We start from the raw sequence: 17,191 nt of genomic DNA on the forward strand, positions 1-17,191 counted from the left end.
GTTTCTGCTTAAAACTAAAATCCATCCATCCAACCAACGAATATGCAAACTCCACACAGAAAGACCCCTGTCCGAACAGGGATTCAAACCTTTCAGCTGTAGGGTGACAGCACTTCCCACTGTACCACCGTGCCACCCTGTGCTGAAAAAGAAAAAGTCAAATAGTTTTCTTGAAAAATTATTTATTTGCAGACCACGTTGTGCTTCTGGTCTATGTTACAAATACTTACAGCACATACAGTATGCATTTTCTTTAACAATAACCATTCCCAAAAAACATCCAAATGGTATATTTATATGTAATACATACGTATATACATACATACATGTGCATAAAAAGCTCAGAATGCACTCAAAAGCATTAGAGTGGGAAAAGAACAGGAGGAAAACCACAGTACATTGATACAGTGTTAAACCTAAATTAGCAAGCAACTCGTGCACTGAGGAAAAAAAGAAAATAATCATTGTTGGGAGTAAACATTTGATGAAGGTGTGATATCACAGGTTGCATAGAAGTTTAATTTTTAAAAAATAAAATTGCAAACACACGCTACATTTATAAAGTAGTGATAGGAACATGTCTCAGTAGTGTGAGGTAATCAGATTTTATGGCAATCCGGTGCCTGGATCTGAAACGAACGAGGAACATAAACAACACTGATGCGTGGAAAGCTTTGAGTGACGTCTCATCTTATGTGCACAATGTTTTAATGCAAACACGAAACATGAACTGTATTTCTGTTTGGTACAAGTCCTACAGTTTGAGATAGGTTCAAATTAAAATCCCCAAACAAATGACGATGTATATATATTTATATTTGTTTCAGCAACTAAATCAAAGTGAAATTGAAAAATAAATAAATACATTTAAAACTAATAAACCAGGGAGGGAACTTGTCATAATGAGGACGATGATTTGAGCATAAAAACATTTCATTCCCTTTAAGTGAAAGCTAATAGATGATATAAGAAATATATCAGCACAGTGAAAACGTAGCCCTGGTGTTGGAGGGATTTACAGCCTCGGATAATCCTGATGAACAACTGGAGTTCACACCAGCGTTTCCTCGAAGTTAAAGTAATTCCTGTTGGAAATAGAGGATCCGGAAACCACTGCTATTCTTCACTGTACATTGCAGACCAGCTGTCTCAAAAACTACGGATTATTTTCTCTTGTTGAATTTAGTGCCACATGTCAATTTCTGAAGGTGTAAAAATCATAATCGTGAATATTTTGGCTGTTTTTCATGGGATGGGCTGTAAAGTGGTAGAAAATGCAGCAGGTCAGACACTTTTTTTTCTCACAATTTCAAACAAATGTAAAAGTAAATCCATGCAGAAACGTGTGAGCACGATGAAAAACAAATATTCAATCAAATGACAAAAAAAATGATTCTTTTCACTCGAGTCGGACGTCGTGCTGATCACACAGAACAAAACAAAACGCATCGTGAAAACCTTTTAACATCCTGTGAGTCCTTAGGCACGCACTGAATTTTAGGACCAATCATTCTCTGCGGGTTCAGTGTAAGCGACCGACGGACAGTGTCCTAATGCAGCAAGTCAAACCACACAAAGCCTCCAGCTCCTCTTGACCTACTCGGTAAAAACACCAAATAACCATTCAAGTCTACAGGCGTCTTCCGTAGCACCTTTGGAAACATTAAAACATATTTTTTTTTTGGATCAAGTGGCATCAAAAGCAAATCAATAAGTGATCGATGACAACTTGACAAGTGCCTTGGAACAGCGACTGGCGCAGTCGGCCTCCTGGTTCGTGTCCTGACCAGCGCGAGGTCGTGAAAAAAGTGATCCCGTATATATTTCAAGTAGATTTTCTGAAAAGAATCAAAGCTCTTGTAATTTGTGTTGCTTCACACAATCTTCAATTTTTGTCTAACTGTGAGGCACTTGCAAAAAAAATAAACATGTCAACTAAAAGATTCTCCACCGCCCGTGTCGGTTTAAACCTCGGAGCTGTCGCTGCCACCGAGGCCTTGCGTCATCATGGGCTCGGCGCTGCTGGAGGTCTTGGGGACGTCTTTCTTCTTCCCTCGCTTGGACCGGACGAGCAGCACCACCACGATGACGATGAGAACCGTGAGGAGCAGCCCCACGAAGACGCCGATGATCAACACGAGTCCGTCGTCACCGTCGTCTCTGTGGTTGGCCTCGCCGAGTATGATCCCTTTGGTGAAGATCTCCCTCTCCGGGCTCGTCCTCCGCTGGGCGCCAGGGTCCAGCGCGATGTGCAGGATGTTGGTGCCCCGGTTGTTGCTCACGCCGATCTCCTCGATTACGTCCGGCACGTCGTTGGCCGACCTCCTGACGCGTCCTTGACCCTTTGGAGGCAGGTCTGTGTGCTGGCTCATCACATGGTACTCCAGACTCCTCTTCCCTATGCCACGGTTAGCGTTGTCCCGGGAACGAACGGTGTAGATGGTGTGAATGTACCACTCTCTTCCTGCAGACACCTGAGGGGGGCGACAGTTATTGTTTTCACAAATTATTGTTTGAGGTCATTTTTATGGAACAAACATTTGAAGAGCACCAGTTTCCTTTTTCCCCTCGATGCATTTTAACTAGAACGGCACTCAGAAGAGGTCAATCCTCCAAGGAATGTAAATGTGGTTTCATAAAGGGACAGTTGGGCGTTGGCGGAGATGAGGACCATTCTAGTTACAGTATGTTTTCATTTCACCAGTTCCCTGACAGTTAAAGCCAGACTGAGTTACCTTGGCCACACAAAGCAAAAACTTAAATATACATACAATATACTCAAGCATCATGTGACCCGTGATGGAACGCATGAAGAATTAGTGCAACGTGAGAATGTGCACTGTTCTTGGTTGTGTATTGAATGTGTTTATTGTACGTGACCTGTAAACTGACCTGGAAGAGAGCTGAGGAATCCATTTTGAAACCGTCGGACCCAGGTTGCCTCACCAGAGCCAAAGCGTCGGGGTCGTCCACCGCCAGGAAGGCGTTGAAAGCCACGCTGCCAAATGACCGAGCCTGGGTCTCCGGTTGGGCCTTGTCCTGGAATTGCCGGGAAGAATATTAACCTTTGAATAGACACACGGCACATGCGATATAATGAGAGATGTACTTCAGTTACTTACAATGATCTTGAATCTGTAGAGAATCGACGGAGCGTCGGCCAGACAGCCAAACTCAAAGTTGCTGGGGTTGTATTTCGGGACGTATCCATCAGCTCCGGTGCAGAGGAAAACTTTTTCTATGTTACAAATGAAGGAGTCGCCCAAGTTCTGCACCGGATCCACCATCACTCGGCTGTAAACCGTATCTCCTGAGGGGAGAGAGACACGCATCACATCACTGAGAAACACACGCAACTAAATAAAGAAGAGCGACTACGCTTCGACGTTCACTCGAACAGTAGCTTCAGGGACTTTTCAAAGATTTTCAACATCTTGTTTTGTGAAAAACTAAAAACTCAGGCTCTTGTTTTGGGAAAATACATGAAAGTGGTCGAAATGACACCTCGTTCTATTTTCATTTTTTATCCCAGTGAGTCAGGAAATAATGGGGAAACATTTCTGCTAAATCAACAGAAACATTCTTCAAACAGGGATTTTCCTTTGGGCTCAGTAGAATTGCAGTTACTAGGTTTGAGGATCTAAGGTAGTTGGTGTGTTTGTGCTTTACCCTGCGAGAAGGCCGTGTCGCTCTCCTGTCCGAAGCCCATGGAGCCGTCGGAGAGCCACAGCGAGCGTTTGGAGATTAGGATCATCTGCGTGTTCAGACTGAACTCAGCGGCCACGGGGTCGCTCACCTACGAACACGGAGACGACACAAAAACCACACAAATCATCATCATCATTATCATCATCATCATTCAGACACAAAGCCAAGCGAGGTTAATTGTCTGGGGCACAAGGTGAAGAGAGCGGTGTTTGATCCCAGTCAACACTTCACTGGGATTAGTGTACAACTTCTACAGTATGTCTGAATATTATATTATAACTGTGTGGCGATTATTTGACGCTTTAGGAAAATAAAAAATATTAGCAATACCTCTTGTTTTCAGTTCTATTAACTCCTGTTAAAATTACTTTTACTTTTAATGAAACTTTGGCTGAAGTGGACCAGGAGGGAGTATTTCAACCGGGGTCAACGAATAGTAGAGGCAGGAAATTTAACTTTTAATATTAAACTTTCACAAAGAATAATTGACAATAAATCATTTAAAATGCAACAGAATTAAAAGACGTTGTTGAGACTACAGGTAAAATAAGTGACTACATCCATACGTGCGGCTTAATTCATAATTTCCATCAGTGCAATGGAATAATGTGTTTTATTTGATAGCAGAGGCCCCCATGTGTAAAAATCATATTCTGTTTACATCAGCGTTAGGCTTATACTTGTACGTGTTAATCTCCATTTCAGAGAATTTCCCCAAAGGATTCAACGATCTATAGACGAGTTGAAGTTACCTGCTGAAAGCGAATGTCCAGGTCGAAGGTCAGAGGCTCTCTGGGGTTGCACACAGGAGGGATGGTGTACTCCAGGTTGGGAGGGGATGTACAGGGAACCAGCTTCACTGTGTACGTGCCGGAGTAGTCACGCACCTGAGAGAGGAAACAATGGAGAGTTAAAAACAAAACAAAACAAATTTACCTGCGATAGAAAACAAAATGTTTCCTCACGGCAAAATCGGAGATGAAGGTCCACTGCTGGATGGGCTGGTTGTAGGTCGGCTCGTTCCTCACGAGGCTGATGTTAAAGGTCAAACCAGCGTGCTCCGGGCACATGACCATGGAGGTGAGTGGTGAAGCTGATGGAAACATACGTCAATTAAATTAAATGTGACATCAGTATAATCAACATGGCACGAATACCATAAAACAACATAATTAAAAAATACCTAAAAATACCATATTTTAACTAATGAATAGAAATGATTCCTCTCCTGCACTATTGAAATAATCTATACATATAAAAATGATTTCTATAAACTTTAATGCAACACAAAATAAGTACTTTCATCATCAGTACCTGGATGTGCAAACACAAAAAGGCCTCTGAACCGAGCCTCAGTGCGGAAGTTGACCACCAGTCGTCCGTGGCCATTTATACGCATGCTGGTTGGGTAGAGGGCACCTGCACAGATTTAACAAATTCACAGTTGTTCATTTAATGTGACACATATTAACAAATCCTCCGTTTGATGCTGCTGTTTGAGTCTTGCCTTGTAGTTCAGCCTCTGGTGGGCTACCGATACCATCCCTCCACAAGATGGCAGTGTCATACACGAACGTGAGCCTCAGCTCTGACTGCAAGTCGAAGTGCTGCCATCCACCTGCTCCCACGGGCGAGTGGAAGACGTAGGACACATGGAGCGGGACTCGTAAGGTCACGTAGGACTGGACCAGATTCAGCACCTGCAGTAAAACAAAAAATAAAATCATATATCACAGAGTAAGATCCATTAAAACCCTGAATTAAGTGCATAATATACAATATATCTGGACATAGGGAACACTACTCTAATAAAACCACAACTACAGCGAATAAAACCAAGTTCTGTTCGGAAAAGTGCCTCATTAATTACAAATTGAATGGACTGTGCTCTACATATACATTAGGGAACTTAAAGCCCACTTCACCGGGAGATCAAGCCTGGAATGTGAACTTCCAGTCGGCGTCATTAAGTTCACTTGATGGTCTGTGGCTGTAAGATTTAAACGTTTCCCTTAAAGGGCTCATGGGCTCTGACAATCACAGATGAAGTCATGCAATTTTTTAAAACCTTTTTCTCCCCTAAATCAATTTAAAGATTGCAAATCAAATGTGTCAAGTACAAGTACGTGTGTCGGGTTGTATTGAATTGAATTGAAACCCTCCCCCTCGGAAAGGAACAGTGGTGGGAGAGAAGTGCTGCCTCTCTGGTATCTGCACTTTCCTCTGACCTGTGAGCGGTGCCTGCCTGCACTGGTCCTGCGTTCATGTGGAGACGTGCCTCCCTCACCCCCTGCCCCCCACCCCTCTGGGCGCCGCAAGCTCAGGCAAATGATTAGCAGAGTGGCCTTCTGACACAACCCGCTGGTCCTTAATAGTTTCCCGTGGTCCTGTTAAGCAGGGCACTAAGCCCTGCACCGTGACACGGCCGCTGGCCCCCGGCCTGCATCGAACTGCCAGTGCTCACCCCCCCCGACTGCCGATGATGACTCAGGTCAGAGGAACAGATCAGCACCCAACCAGCAAAGGATTTGTCTTCTATCAATGTTCCTGTCTCACAGATCCTGACACGGTACCTGTGGCTCAGTCTCTGCACCTCCATACCGTCTCCGGCTCTGTGCAGCAGTAACCATAGCAATGAAGTCTCCACACGGAGCTTGTCCAAGAGGTGACAGTTACACACTCTCCCCCTTGATGGAATAACAACAGGGGCAAGAACAGCTTTCATTGCTAAATATGTGCTTTTTTTTAGGATGTTTGACACTTGGTAGTCTGATGCTTTTATAAAATATCAGATTATCTATCTAATAAATCCAGAAATCTCTGTCTCTCTGTCTGTCTGTTGAACGCTTATCTTGAGAACTGTTCCTCTTATCGTCTTCACACTTGGCATGTGTATTGTTAAGGGCCCAAGGAAGTGCAGTGCTGAGGCGACCAGCATGTTCATGACAAAGGCAACGACTGATTCTCTAGTTCTGAGTTCTTAGAGCGGAGTCGTGCGTCACTGAACTTCGTATAAACGGTTGAACAGCTGTTTGTGCAGCAATGGTGTCCAGCAGCTGCAACCAGCATTCATACACTGCCAGCACAGGCATGAGGTTCAGTATCCGGCCCAAGGACACTTCGGAATGCATTGGAGGATCAGCTGGGGATCAAACCCTTGACCCTCTGGTTTGTGGTTGACTCCTGTCTCCCGAGGCACAGTTGACCCAATTCTATCTGATCAGTGTGGACACTTATCAGTGAAGACGTAGTCAATGCTCATGATTATAGATTCACTCCCTTCACAGATGAGGTAGAGTTTACTATCAGCCGCCTGCTTACTTGTCCAGACACGTTCATCACTGTCAAGTTTCCATCATGTGGCTGCAGGCAACAAAGTTGGTGAAGCCTGATTTCATCCTTGTTATTAAATAAACCTGAGTCCCATCAAAGCAATATAAATTCTTCTATACCTTCAGAGGCAGAACACATTCACCCGTAGCTGTAGAGCGTTAATTAATAATGTTCAGTATGGAGCGTAGCATGAGGTTTGCACCATGATGTACCCCGTGCACTCCTCGTGCACTGTACTTTATCAACACTCCACCTTAATTAAATGCAAATAAACTAACAGTGGGTTTCCAGGGTGAATGCAAATGTGGAGGGCTGCGAGGAATGTGTGCCAGGAAGACCGAGAGGGCTTTAAGATCTCTGCATATAACAGCTGCTGCCGCTGCTGCAAAGATTGTGCACTTGGCAAAACAAACTAACAGGGTTTTTATGAGGCTGCTGGTTATTGACTTGCCACCTCGACAAGACAAATAAATGGTCCTGCCAGGGAGTGAAGGAAGCAAGGTGTCGGGTTAGTTATTGCTGCTGAGGTTAACGTGGGTGTCGACGGAGGATAATGGATGATTTCTCTGCAGGACGGTATTTACTTAGGTTCTTTAAAGGAAAACCAAGAAGGTAAGAAGCGTTTCTAATACGACTGTAAATGATTGATCAGGATTGAGAATCCAGGTGGATTTTCGGAATGAAAATGTGAAATAGTCAAAGCTTCTAAGTCCACATTCCTGTCCTGGAGTCAGGTGAGGTTCAACAGCCTGATTGACCTTGTGTCTAAAGATGACAAAAGGGGGTCGGGGGTGAGCCGCAGCTCAAAGGTGGGGGTTGCTCACCTGTCCATCAGTCCCAATGGTGCCTCCGCAGTCGCTGAGCAGCTCGGACATGTCGTAGTAGCTGGTGAACTCCCACAAACAGGCCTCCAAGTTGAGGTTTCTGTAGAACCGCAGCGTGCTGGATCCCCTGAGGGAGCTGCTGAACTGGTAAGGTGCCGTCTCGCCGATGACTTCTGGATTCTTGGTGGCGTCGGTGAGGAAGCCATGGCGGGTCTTGACCTCGGTGAAGTCCAGCAAGTTAGAGCAGCGGTGGTGGCCGACACGGGTTCCGTCAGGGCTCAGGGTGAGCTCGAAGTTAGAGAGGGCCCGGGTGGACACTATGGGCAACATACCTGAGGGAGGATACGTACAGATCAGTTGTGAAGTGGGAGCAGAGGAATGTTAACCAAGGACAAATTAAACCAAGGATTCACAGGTTTTCCCCAGCTGCCCCTAATACTTCTTTTTAACCAAAATTAGCAGGTAGAACACGCAAAAAAAAAGTTGTTTGACTCTTTTCTGTTTTGTTTTTCCCCAGCGCGTCACATTCAACATCACAAATGTGTCATCTTGCACGATACAAAGAAAATAGTTGCTGTTGCACGTTGTTCCCAAGACTTAAATAACAATAAGTACACAAGTGCTCATGGCTATTATCACGCCGACGCCCGGAAGTTCAATGCATTTCATGGCGCGGTGCTGGAAAAGGCGCAGGTGTGGATGCCGATTGAATTCGTTCTCATTGCAGATAAAGGCCAGATGTAAGTGGGTGTTAGTGGGTTTGTTAACCAGTTGAAAAGTGGCTTAAGTGACACTTTCACAGATGAAAATGGCTGTAAACGCTCTCACTGCTGTTCTTACCGTCGATGTGAGGCATGGTGACAGTTACTTTGATAAGGTTGGGATGGTCCGTGTCTTCGCCTCCGGTGTACCGCAGCTTGGCAGAGAAGGGCTCGGCCCCCACTGTGCCCACAACACGAGGCTGACACATTCCTGCAACCACACCGAAAGAACAAAAAAAGAAAAACATCAAACAATCAAACGCTTTGTTTCCATAAAAATCCTCCAAAGAAAATTCTTTTATCTGCCAGTTTTCTGTCAGAGCAAAGACAGCGAGAACTGTGGCGGGAGAGCGAAACACAGCCGGCAGCTGCTTATCGTGTTAAAGCCCTTTCCACGAGCGAGACCAAACGTTTGAAGCAGCAGAACGAGCGGCACTCACCCTCGTCCGGGCTGATGGACACTACGTGGCTGGGGAGTTCCAGGCCTTCATCCCCGTTCGAGTTCACAGCCCTGGCAGCGCACTGGACCCTGGAACCGGCCTGGAAGTAGACCGAGTCCAAAGTGATGAGCTTAGAGGAGGTGAAGAACGTGTCAAAGTCAACTTCCCGCATCGGGCTGGTTACGCCGTCGGGGCCGGTGGGGGCGCTCACGAGCCAGCGATAGCGAGTCAGGGTGTTGTTGATGTTCTCGCTCACACAGATGGAGCCTGTTTTGTCGTAGTCTGGGTATTTGGGATTACAGGCCTGGAAAAGGGAAAAGACACAACAGTTATGAATGAGAACTGCACACAGCTCCGATGAAGACATTAACCAGTTAAATAAGTTATCTGATGCTATAAAAACAGAGGGAAGAGTCATGATTGACAGCTGAGACTGACTCCTGACTGGTTGAGCACATGTCTTGGGCGCGTCCTGAATACTGCAGCTCCACCCCATGATCACTACTGTGCAGCGTCTTGCACAAAATGAGTTGAAAAGCTTACACAGGATATTTTGGCTTCATTTTCGTCCAACAAGAGTAGGTGGAGATGCATCGTCCATCTTTATTTACAATCTACGACCGCACCCAGAAATCTCTGAGCAGCCAAAGACACATCTGTGTGCTGCGGATGAGTTCACAGGTGTGCACATCTGTAAAATACCTCATAAACAGTATTTACCTGTCTGGAAATGCACTCGCGAGACAAACTCCTAACTACATGAATCACTTGCCGAGTTGAAAAGTATTTACTGGTCTGTGAGCTGGGACGTACCGTGACACAAATGACCGGGTATCCAGCCAGAGGCAGAGAGTCCCTGCTCCTGTCGATGTCATCGTACTGCAGCAGAGAAACCACCCTGGGCACCGAGGGGAAGGTGACATCCGCCATGCTGTTGATCTCCTCAATGTAGATTATTGCTTTGCTCATCTGTTGATTGACAGGAAGAGGTGCGAGGATGTTAATGGGGAGCAAACCGCTGCCAGCTTGTAATGTGATCGTTAGCCAGGTAGTTACACACTTGGCAGTTAAATGACATGCTAATTTCGGTGTCGCTTTCACCTTCGTCTCCGCCACCATGTTCTCATCCGGCTTCAGGTGAACGGTGAACGCCTCCCTCATCTCTCGGACGCCGTCGTATAGAACCTCCACCTCCACATAGTGCTCAGTGTCGCCCTCTTTGAACACGATTTCTGCCGAGAAAGGAGATATGACAATTATTTTTCCCCGGCAAACGTCACACGGTGGCTGTCCTGATAAAAAGCGGCTGTCAGTGTGATTTACCCTCAGATATGGGATGGTAGTCCTCCCCAGAGGTGGCGGATCCATCCTTGGTGTGAACTCGGACCACGGAGACCTTGGATGTGTCTCCGACTCGCAGCACTGGGATCTTCACCACCGACACTTGCCCACTTTCCATCGGCTCATTCACACTGAACTTGGTCTCTCCGAACATAATGATCGACTCTGAGGAAGCAACGAAGACAGTTTTAATCATGCTTGAAAACTTTAAACATGTTAAACATCACAGCGAATCTTATTAAATCCACTGTGGTAAATTTGATCCAAAAAGCATCGGAGGGGTGATGCATAACCTTGTAATAATGCCATTTCATAATGACATAATCATGATGTAATTTATACCATATCACCACAAGTAAATCTAAATAACTGTAGATTGTGTTGCTGATATCATTGGTTAGTAGGTTGGTTGGTGTGATCATATATGATTTGAACTATTTAAGCTTTAGGTTATAAGATATTAGACATCTTCATAACATCATGACGTCTTCTCAAGTGATATCATGTGATTTGGAATAATTGTCGTAGATTGTCTCTCTGACTCTATTATCTGCAGAGATATCTTGGAAACTGTGTTTTTCAGACCAGATTTCTGTTGATCTCGACCTTCGATGTTTGATCGATCAGCTCCATATGTTAATTATCTGGAGATGTCCTCCCAAATTATACTCCCACCAAGTGCGGTGGTGCAGACGCGGTAGAAGCCAAGAAATTCAGCACAAGGTGGATTTAAACAGAAATATTGAAAGAGCACAAGTGTAACAAGACAACGTACTGTCTGCGTCGTCTTTAATCTTGATGAGCGTCTCGTTCTGTCCTCCGACAGACGCTCCAAAAGGAGATTCACTCTTGGGGCTTCCCAACACGAGACGGAGTTCTTCTTCCTCCTCGTGCTCCGTGTCATCGACGAGCAACAGAACACAAGGCTTTTCAATCTCTCCTGAAACAAAAAACAGTAACGGGAAAAGATAGTGATTGACTGCTTGTGTCCTAATTATTAGAGAATATGAATCATGTTGCGATCGGCTTTGCTGAACCACCTGGTAGGAAGGTGATGACGGAAGCGTCTGTGTTGGGCCTCTCATTGAAGTCCATCATGACCTGGGCTGTGCCCTGCCTGCTGTAACAGCGCACTGTGGATCTGTAGCTGATGTCACCACTGCGGTACACGGTAGCTGAGATCCGCCCTGAGTCCTCTTTGCCCACGTACACAGCATCACGGAACTGCACCTTTGGCACTGGAACATTATTAAAACCATAAATCAACATCAGAAATAGAGTGTAAACATCATACATCACCTTGGTTAACAGATGCAAAAGAGTAAATTTTGGATTAGAAACACAGATTTTCACTCACGGTCAGAGACGGAATCATTGACGAGGATGGTGGATTTGCTCGGCTCCCCGAGGACGCCGCTCATCGGCATCCGTAGAATCAGTTCAAACCTCTCCGGCCCCTCGAGCACCGGCTGGCCCAGGTCATCCAGGATGGTCACGCGGAAAGTCTGCATGTTGACCCCCGGTGCGAAGTCCAGATTCCGGCTGATCCCCACATAATCTACACCGGCTGCTCAACAACACAACAAACTGCAGGTCAGGTTGTGTTCCACAGAACAGATCAGGGCGCAGGGAACAGTGGACACAGCACAAGTGCACCGCATCACTTGATCTTATTCCGACAGCAGTCGTTACTTCATAATTCATTTGTGAATGTCAGGCGGCGAGTGAGATGAAACGATATTCCCCGCATGCTGGCAAAAATGATGCTTTCTACCTCGTGGTCGATAGCCGTGAAGAGCTGGAATTTGTTGCGTGATTAAAGGAGCGCTGCAAGAAACTGGATTTCTCCCCGAGCGCAAACAGGTTATTCATTTGCCATTCTTTGAAGAGACTGGGTATTGAGAGCTCACCCTTTGCCCGCAGGCCTTTTTCATGTACTTATGACCCAGTTATGTGTGTGTGAGTGTGGACTTGCATTTTGAACATGCTGCATACGATTAGATGCTGGTTATGCTTTTTTTTTTTACAATTATAATGCAGGTGGGGAGCAAGAGATGGTGTGAATCTCTGTAAAAGGGGGGGGGGAACACTGCCTGAGGGCGAGAAATAATGGAGGCTGCAGGGAAGGCTTGAGATAGCAACTGGTCTTAAAGTCCAAAGCACTTACTGACGTGCAGAACAATCCGTAATGCATTTCTAAATCCCTGTCCTCACTCAGACCACCACTATCTTCACAACACTGTGTCTCTCCCAGGCCTGACAGGAAAGCTGTGATTTCGCCTCCTAACCCCAAAAACAATGTTTACATTCCTCAGGTCATCCGCCCGACACCCGGCGTTAACATCTCCTTGGACTCCTGAGTGACAGGGTGACAACTGACGTCTATTGTTGAGTCTGGGGCCAGAACCACCTGTCAGAGAGAGCTGCCGAGCACGGACACGTACCCTCAGCCGAGACGGGCTCCGTCTTTCTGGAGCGCACGGTGACGGTGCCCGCTTTGGACAGATCGGTCCCCGTCCTCCACACCTGCACCTCCACGAAGCCGTCGCTCTCGTCCACGTGGTAGTCCGTGTTGCCAAAGTAGAAGACGGGAGCTGGGGAGAAAAAACAAGTGGAAAGAGTGAATAAGTGGATGTAATGCATAATCATCTTTTTCGCTGTTTCACACAGGACACTTGGATGCTCGCTGTAATAGCTGAGTTAAATCGGTAATGGCTGCCGAGATTACCTCTGATTACAGGAGAAATTGAGGGAATGTTTCCATCGAAAACAGCCGCAGGTAGTAATTGTAGCCCTTAAACAACACTTTCTAACTTCCTGGGATAATGTTTCGCAGGGAGAGGGGAGGGGGGGTGGGTGGGTTTCTACATCTGCGAGTTACATTCAAAGATTAAAAAAAAAAGCGCCCCTGCGAGGCAGAGCTGTGTCTCCTGGTTTTGTTGTGGATGAGCGTGGAGGTGCTGACTGGGATAGTGATGGGTCTGAGCGGCAGACAGGAGGCCTGACAGGAGGTCTGGAGGATGTAGAGCTCAGCGTGCCAGCCCGGGCCTGCCTGACTGCAATTAGTGTTTCTATGAGGCGAGATTCCACTGCAGCCAAACTCACCCACTGTTATTCCATTTAACCCCTTCAGCACACGTTACCTCTGCACAATGTACAACACGCTGCCTGTGAAACGGTTGCTTAAGGGCTCAGACCTCCGTGTGCACCCTGCAGGGAGTCGCTCACAGTCCTTTACAGCAAGGAGCAGAAAAAAAGGCTGCAACCAAAACCAAAGAAGCAGTTTTTATTTACCAAAATTGTTCACATTCTCCTAATTGATCAAATACATCATTGTTACGACTAATAGGAACAAGCAGCTACTGGGCTGTAAAAATCTGCAACTGTGACCAAATTATGAATAAATTAAGTAAATAGCGACAGCCATGGGAAGAGTTTGTGGTTTCCGTGACAACGGAACTCGGCAGCTTCAGAACAGCACTTAGCTGTTTCTCATCACGCAGTGTGAAGCCGGAGAAAAAGGAGAGAGAGAGGGGGGGGGGGATGTTGAACTGAGCGATAAATGAATTCCACAAAAACAAATACATAATGTAACTGTGATGATGTTATTTAATAAAACAAGAGCAGGAAGAAACAGTCCATCAGCGCTGCCAGGTATATTTACTGATCAGGGAAAAAAGAGTTTATTACTTTGCACGGTATAATTAATCTTCCAAGTAATTTGCATCTCGGATGATGTTTTGATACAGTCTGCTTTGTCAGAAAGTATATTATTATTATATTATTATAATATTATTATTGGTCGGACAAGATCTGAGAGGGAAACAGACTTGTTGGGGAAAGCCTTGGGATTTATGGTTCTCCGAGCAGCCATCGCTGTTGTTGAAATAATGTTACTCTCAGGTGCAAGCAAAGGACAGAAAACTTTTATGCTTTAATCTGCCCTGAAAGCCGAGCCAGGACAATGAGTGCTGCATCAAGAGGCTCGCAGCTGCCAGAATTTCTTTCCACCGACGAAACCACACAAAGATGGTTTTGGCTGCCTGCACCGGGTCCCAGCAGAAGCAGTAATCAGATCTACTAGCCTGAGGTTGGCAGCCAGGAACTCGGGCCCTGTTGTACTAGTCCAGTAATCAGATAAGGTCTGTGCAGCAGACAAACGGTGAACTTCAAAGTGCTACGGCCCATTAACTGAAAGGTAAACCGCCGTCTCCTGGGCTCCGGCTGCCCGGCCGCAGCAGCCTGCCCCAGCCACAAAGAACATATAAGGTTTCCTGAATGCAAGTGGAGATGATCCAGATTTAGAAAAACCCACCATATGTATATTTATGCATAAACAACAAAGGCAATGCCATCGCAGTTCCATATATGTGAACATAAGATAAAAGTAGAGGCACAAGCAGAGACATAGGCGTCCCTGAGGGAACTGGTACACTCCCACTGACTGCTTGATTTCACTTGAACTTAGCATGACATTCCCACAGTGCTAAGTGGCTTCTCGGATGAGATTCAGCCGAGCCCTTGCAAATTCTCCCGTGCCCTCTTCTGTGTGCTCAACTAATTTCTCTCCAGCAGCAGAAGCCCAGCTCCATATTCATCACAGATTAATCTCCAACTTTAACCGACGAAGACTGTGAGAAACACTTGAATTTTTCCCGAGCAGGGACTGAATCGAGGATTAAAGTCTGCACCTTTTGGCTTTGGACATCTGTTTATATCAGAATGAACGTGAATCCAGGTGAAACATAATGACAGGGTTATCCAGGTGATAGTGCACACGCATGTGAACCGCCCCCCTTTTTAAAACCGGCTCATAATCATACCTTCAGAAGTGGAACGAAATTTACAGGGAACTGACACAAGACTGTAAATGCGCGAGTCGAGTCCTGCTGTACAAGAATCCTCATGTCCCACGGCCCCCAACCAAAACATCTCCCCGGATGCAAGAGTCAATATCAAACAGCAATTACCTCTGCAAGAAAGAACAAGTTTCTCCGAATGCATCGCAGGCAAAAGCCCGAGCTCTTTGGGAGGAAGTGGCCGTTTACGTGCAGATGGTCTGCCGCTGGGAAAATAGCAGGTATCGAGCGAATAGCAGCTGTCCGTGCATGTTACTGTAAAAAAATGTCGGGACAGCTCGTGAACTTTACAGGCTTTTAATGCTGAACTGCTACAAGAAAAAAAAAGGTCATCGGAAGTTATGGCTCCGGTGTGAGGAGAGAAACTGTCAGTCGCTGCAAGGAGGTTGAGGAGAGGTGATTCTCAGCAGCAGCTCTGTACTGCAGCGTGTCTATATGTGCATTATACGGACATATACTACAAGTACTCGTATATGTCTAAACACTGTGACGGACAGTTTTGAGGACATTCTGGGAATGTGTCCTCACACACTTTGGCCGACCCTCACTTTCTGTCACATTCCAAATCTGAGAGTTACGCTTTAGTTTGAAGGTCATGGTTGGAATAAGGTTCACGTGTATTGTGGGGTCTCTCTATCATTTTTAAGGTCTCGACCTTCTGTGTAAAGTGCCTTGAGATAATGTAAATTATGATTTGGGGCTATACAAATACAATTGAACTGAATTGAATGCGTATGGATTCAGGATTTGGCCATTTACAGTCTTTTTTTAAAGCTGAGCTGCTGCAAGAATAAAAGTCTGATCATAATTCACGTCTCTGGTGTAAAAAGAAAAACTGTCAACATTTACAACGAGCTCGACTAATAAGTGATTTTCAGCAGCAGCTCTGTAGTTTTGCATGTTTATTCAGTTGCAGGCTAGAATAGAATCATTTCAATGTTCTATTAGCAATGTAACATCAACCTTTTCCACAAAATTTCCCAAAGATTTAATCTTTTTATTGACCTTTTCAATTCTTACCTCCTCTTGTTGTTTACCATTTCCTTCCTCATTGTGCCTTTACTTGTTATTTGAACTGTTTGACTCCTCTTTATCTTTTATAAATTGATTTTATTACGTCTACTTTACTTGTTTCTTGAATTATCCACATCTACGTTAGAGAGTCTACACAACCCCCATCGTGCCTCATGTGATAACATCTCAAGATTAATCTTTAAAAACCCCATCATGTCCCTACTTCTGTTGAGTGGTTCACCTTTTCTAACAAATACCTCCACCAAGGGCCAACAGTCATATATGTCATATCTTGCAATGTTAAAGACGGGCCAAGAAAGAACTCATTACATTTTGGCGTAGGTCTGAACAAAGGGACGGATCCGTGCCAAACTTTAATGGGTTCTTTCCTGGCCCGTGTCTCAAGTTTCTCTGAAATACGCTCGGTAGATTTTGCTTAATCTTGCTGACAAACAAACAAACTATCAGGGGCAAAAACACAACCTCCTTGGTAATTAATCGCATGAGCACCAAGCAGGTGACAGACAATCCACCGGACGCGTGTCGTTTCAGGGCATTTGCTCTCTTTGGCCTCCTGGCTGTCTGCCCTTGGCCGATTTTTGCAGAGTTGTGTCTGAGTCAGAGCCTGTTACCATGCAAGGGTTCACACCATCCCCGCCGAGATCCTTTCTCTGCTGAACAGACAACCTGAACAACCAGCGGGGCTCCACAGTGCAGAGAGCAGACAACGATCCCTAACCACCTTCGCACCCGTGTTGACTGATAATGCGTTTTAGCTGCAGGGTCTGGTCGAGCTCAAAGCACCGAGGACTGAATCCTGCACGGATCTGTGTGACTCCCCGTAAATATTCTAACTTTCCTCCCCCTTGATGCTCTCAGGCAACATGTCGGTAACAGCTTCTTTACTTGTT

At 45.6% G+C, this 17,191-nt stretch overlaps 1 protein-coding gene across 1 annotated transcript in view; it reads right to left on the reverse strand.

The window, feature by feature from the left end:
* Positions 1–165: 165 nt before the first annotated feature.
* Positions 166–17,191, reverse strand: part of frem2b (FRAS1 related extracellular matrix 2b) — a 58,663-nt gene continuing 41,637 nt past the window's right edge. The window contains exons 7-24 of the mRNA XM_035154400.2: positions 12,852–13,001; positions 11,765–11,974; positions 11,448–11,645; positions 11,183–11,347; positions 10,390–10,572; positions 10,168–10,298; positions 9,880–10,035; positions 9,067–9,370; positions 8,706–8,837; positions 7,866–8,197; positions 5,216–5,408; positions 5,023–5,127; positions 4,674–4,801; positions 4,461–4,595; positions 3,670–3,796; positions 3,123–3,310; positions 2,893–3,039; positions 166–2,474 (exon numbers count right to left, since the gene is read on the reverse strand). Of these exons, the coding sequence (XP_035010291.1) occupies positions 1,965–2,474; positions 2,893–3,039; positions 3,123–3,310; positions 3,670–3,796; positions 4,461–4,595; positions 4,674–4,801; positions 5,023–5,127; positions 5,216–5,408; positions 7,866–8,197; positions 8,706–8,837; positions 9,067–9,370; positions 9,880–10,035; positions 10,168–10,298; positions 10,390–10,572; positions 11,183–11,347; positions 11,448–11,645; positions 11,765–11,974; positions 12,852–13,001 (3,494 nt within the window). The 3' untranslated portion in view covers positions 166–1,964. The remainder of the gene's footprint in view (positions 2,475–2,892; positions 3,040–3,122; positions 3,311–3,669; positions 3,797–4,460; positions 4,596–4,673; positions 4,802–5,022; positions 5,128–5,215; positions 5,409–7,865; positions 8,198–8,705; positions 8,838–9,066; positions 9,371–9,879; positions 10,036–10,167; positions 10,299–10,389; positions 10,573–11,182; positions 11,348–11,447; positions 11,646–11,764; positions 11,975–12,851; positions 13,002–17,191) is intronic.

Source organism: Hippoglossus stenolepis, chromosome 4, assembly GCF_022539355.2.
Source record: "Hippoglossus stenolepis isolate QCI-W04-F060 chromosome 4, HSTE1.2, whole genome shotgun sequence".
Lineage (NCBI taxonomy): Eukaryota > Metazoa > Chordata > Actinopteri > Pleuronectiformes > Pleuronectidae > Hippoglossus > Hippoglossus stenolepis.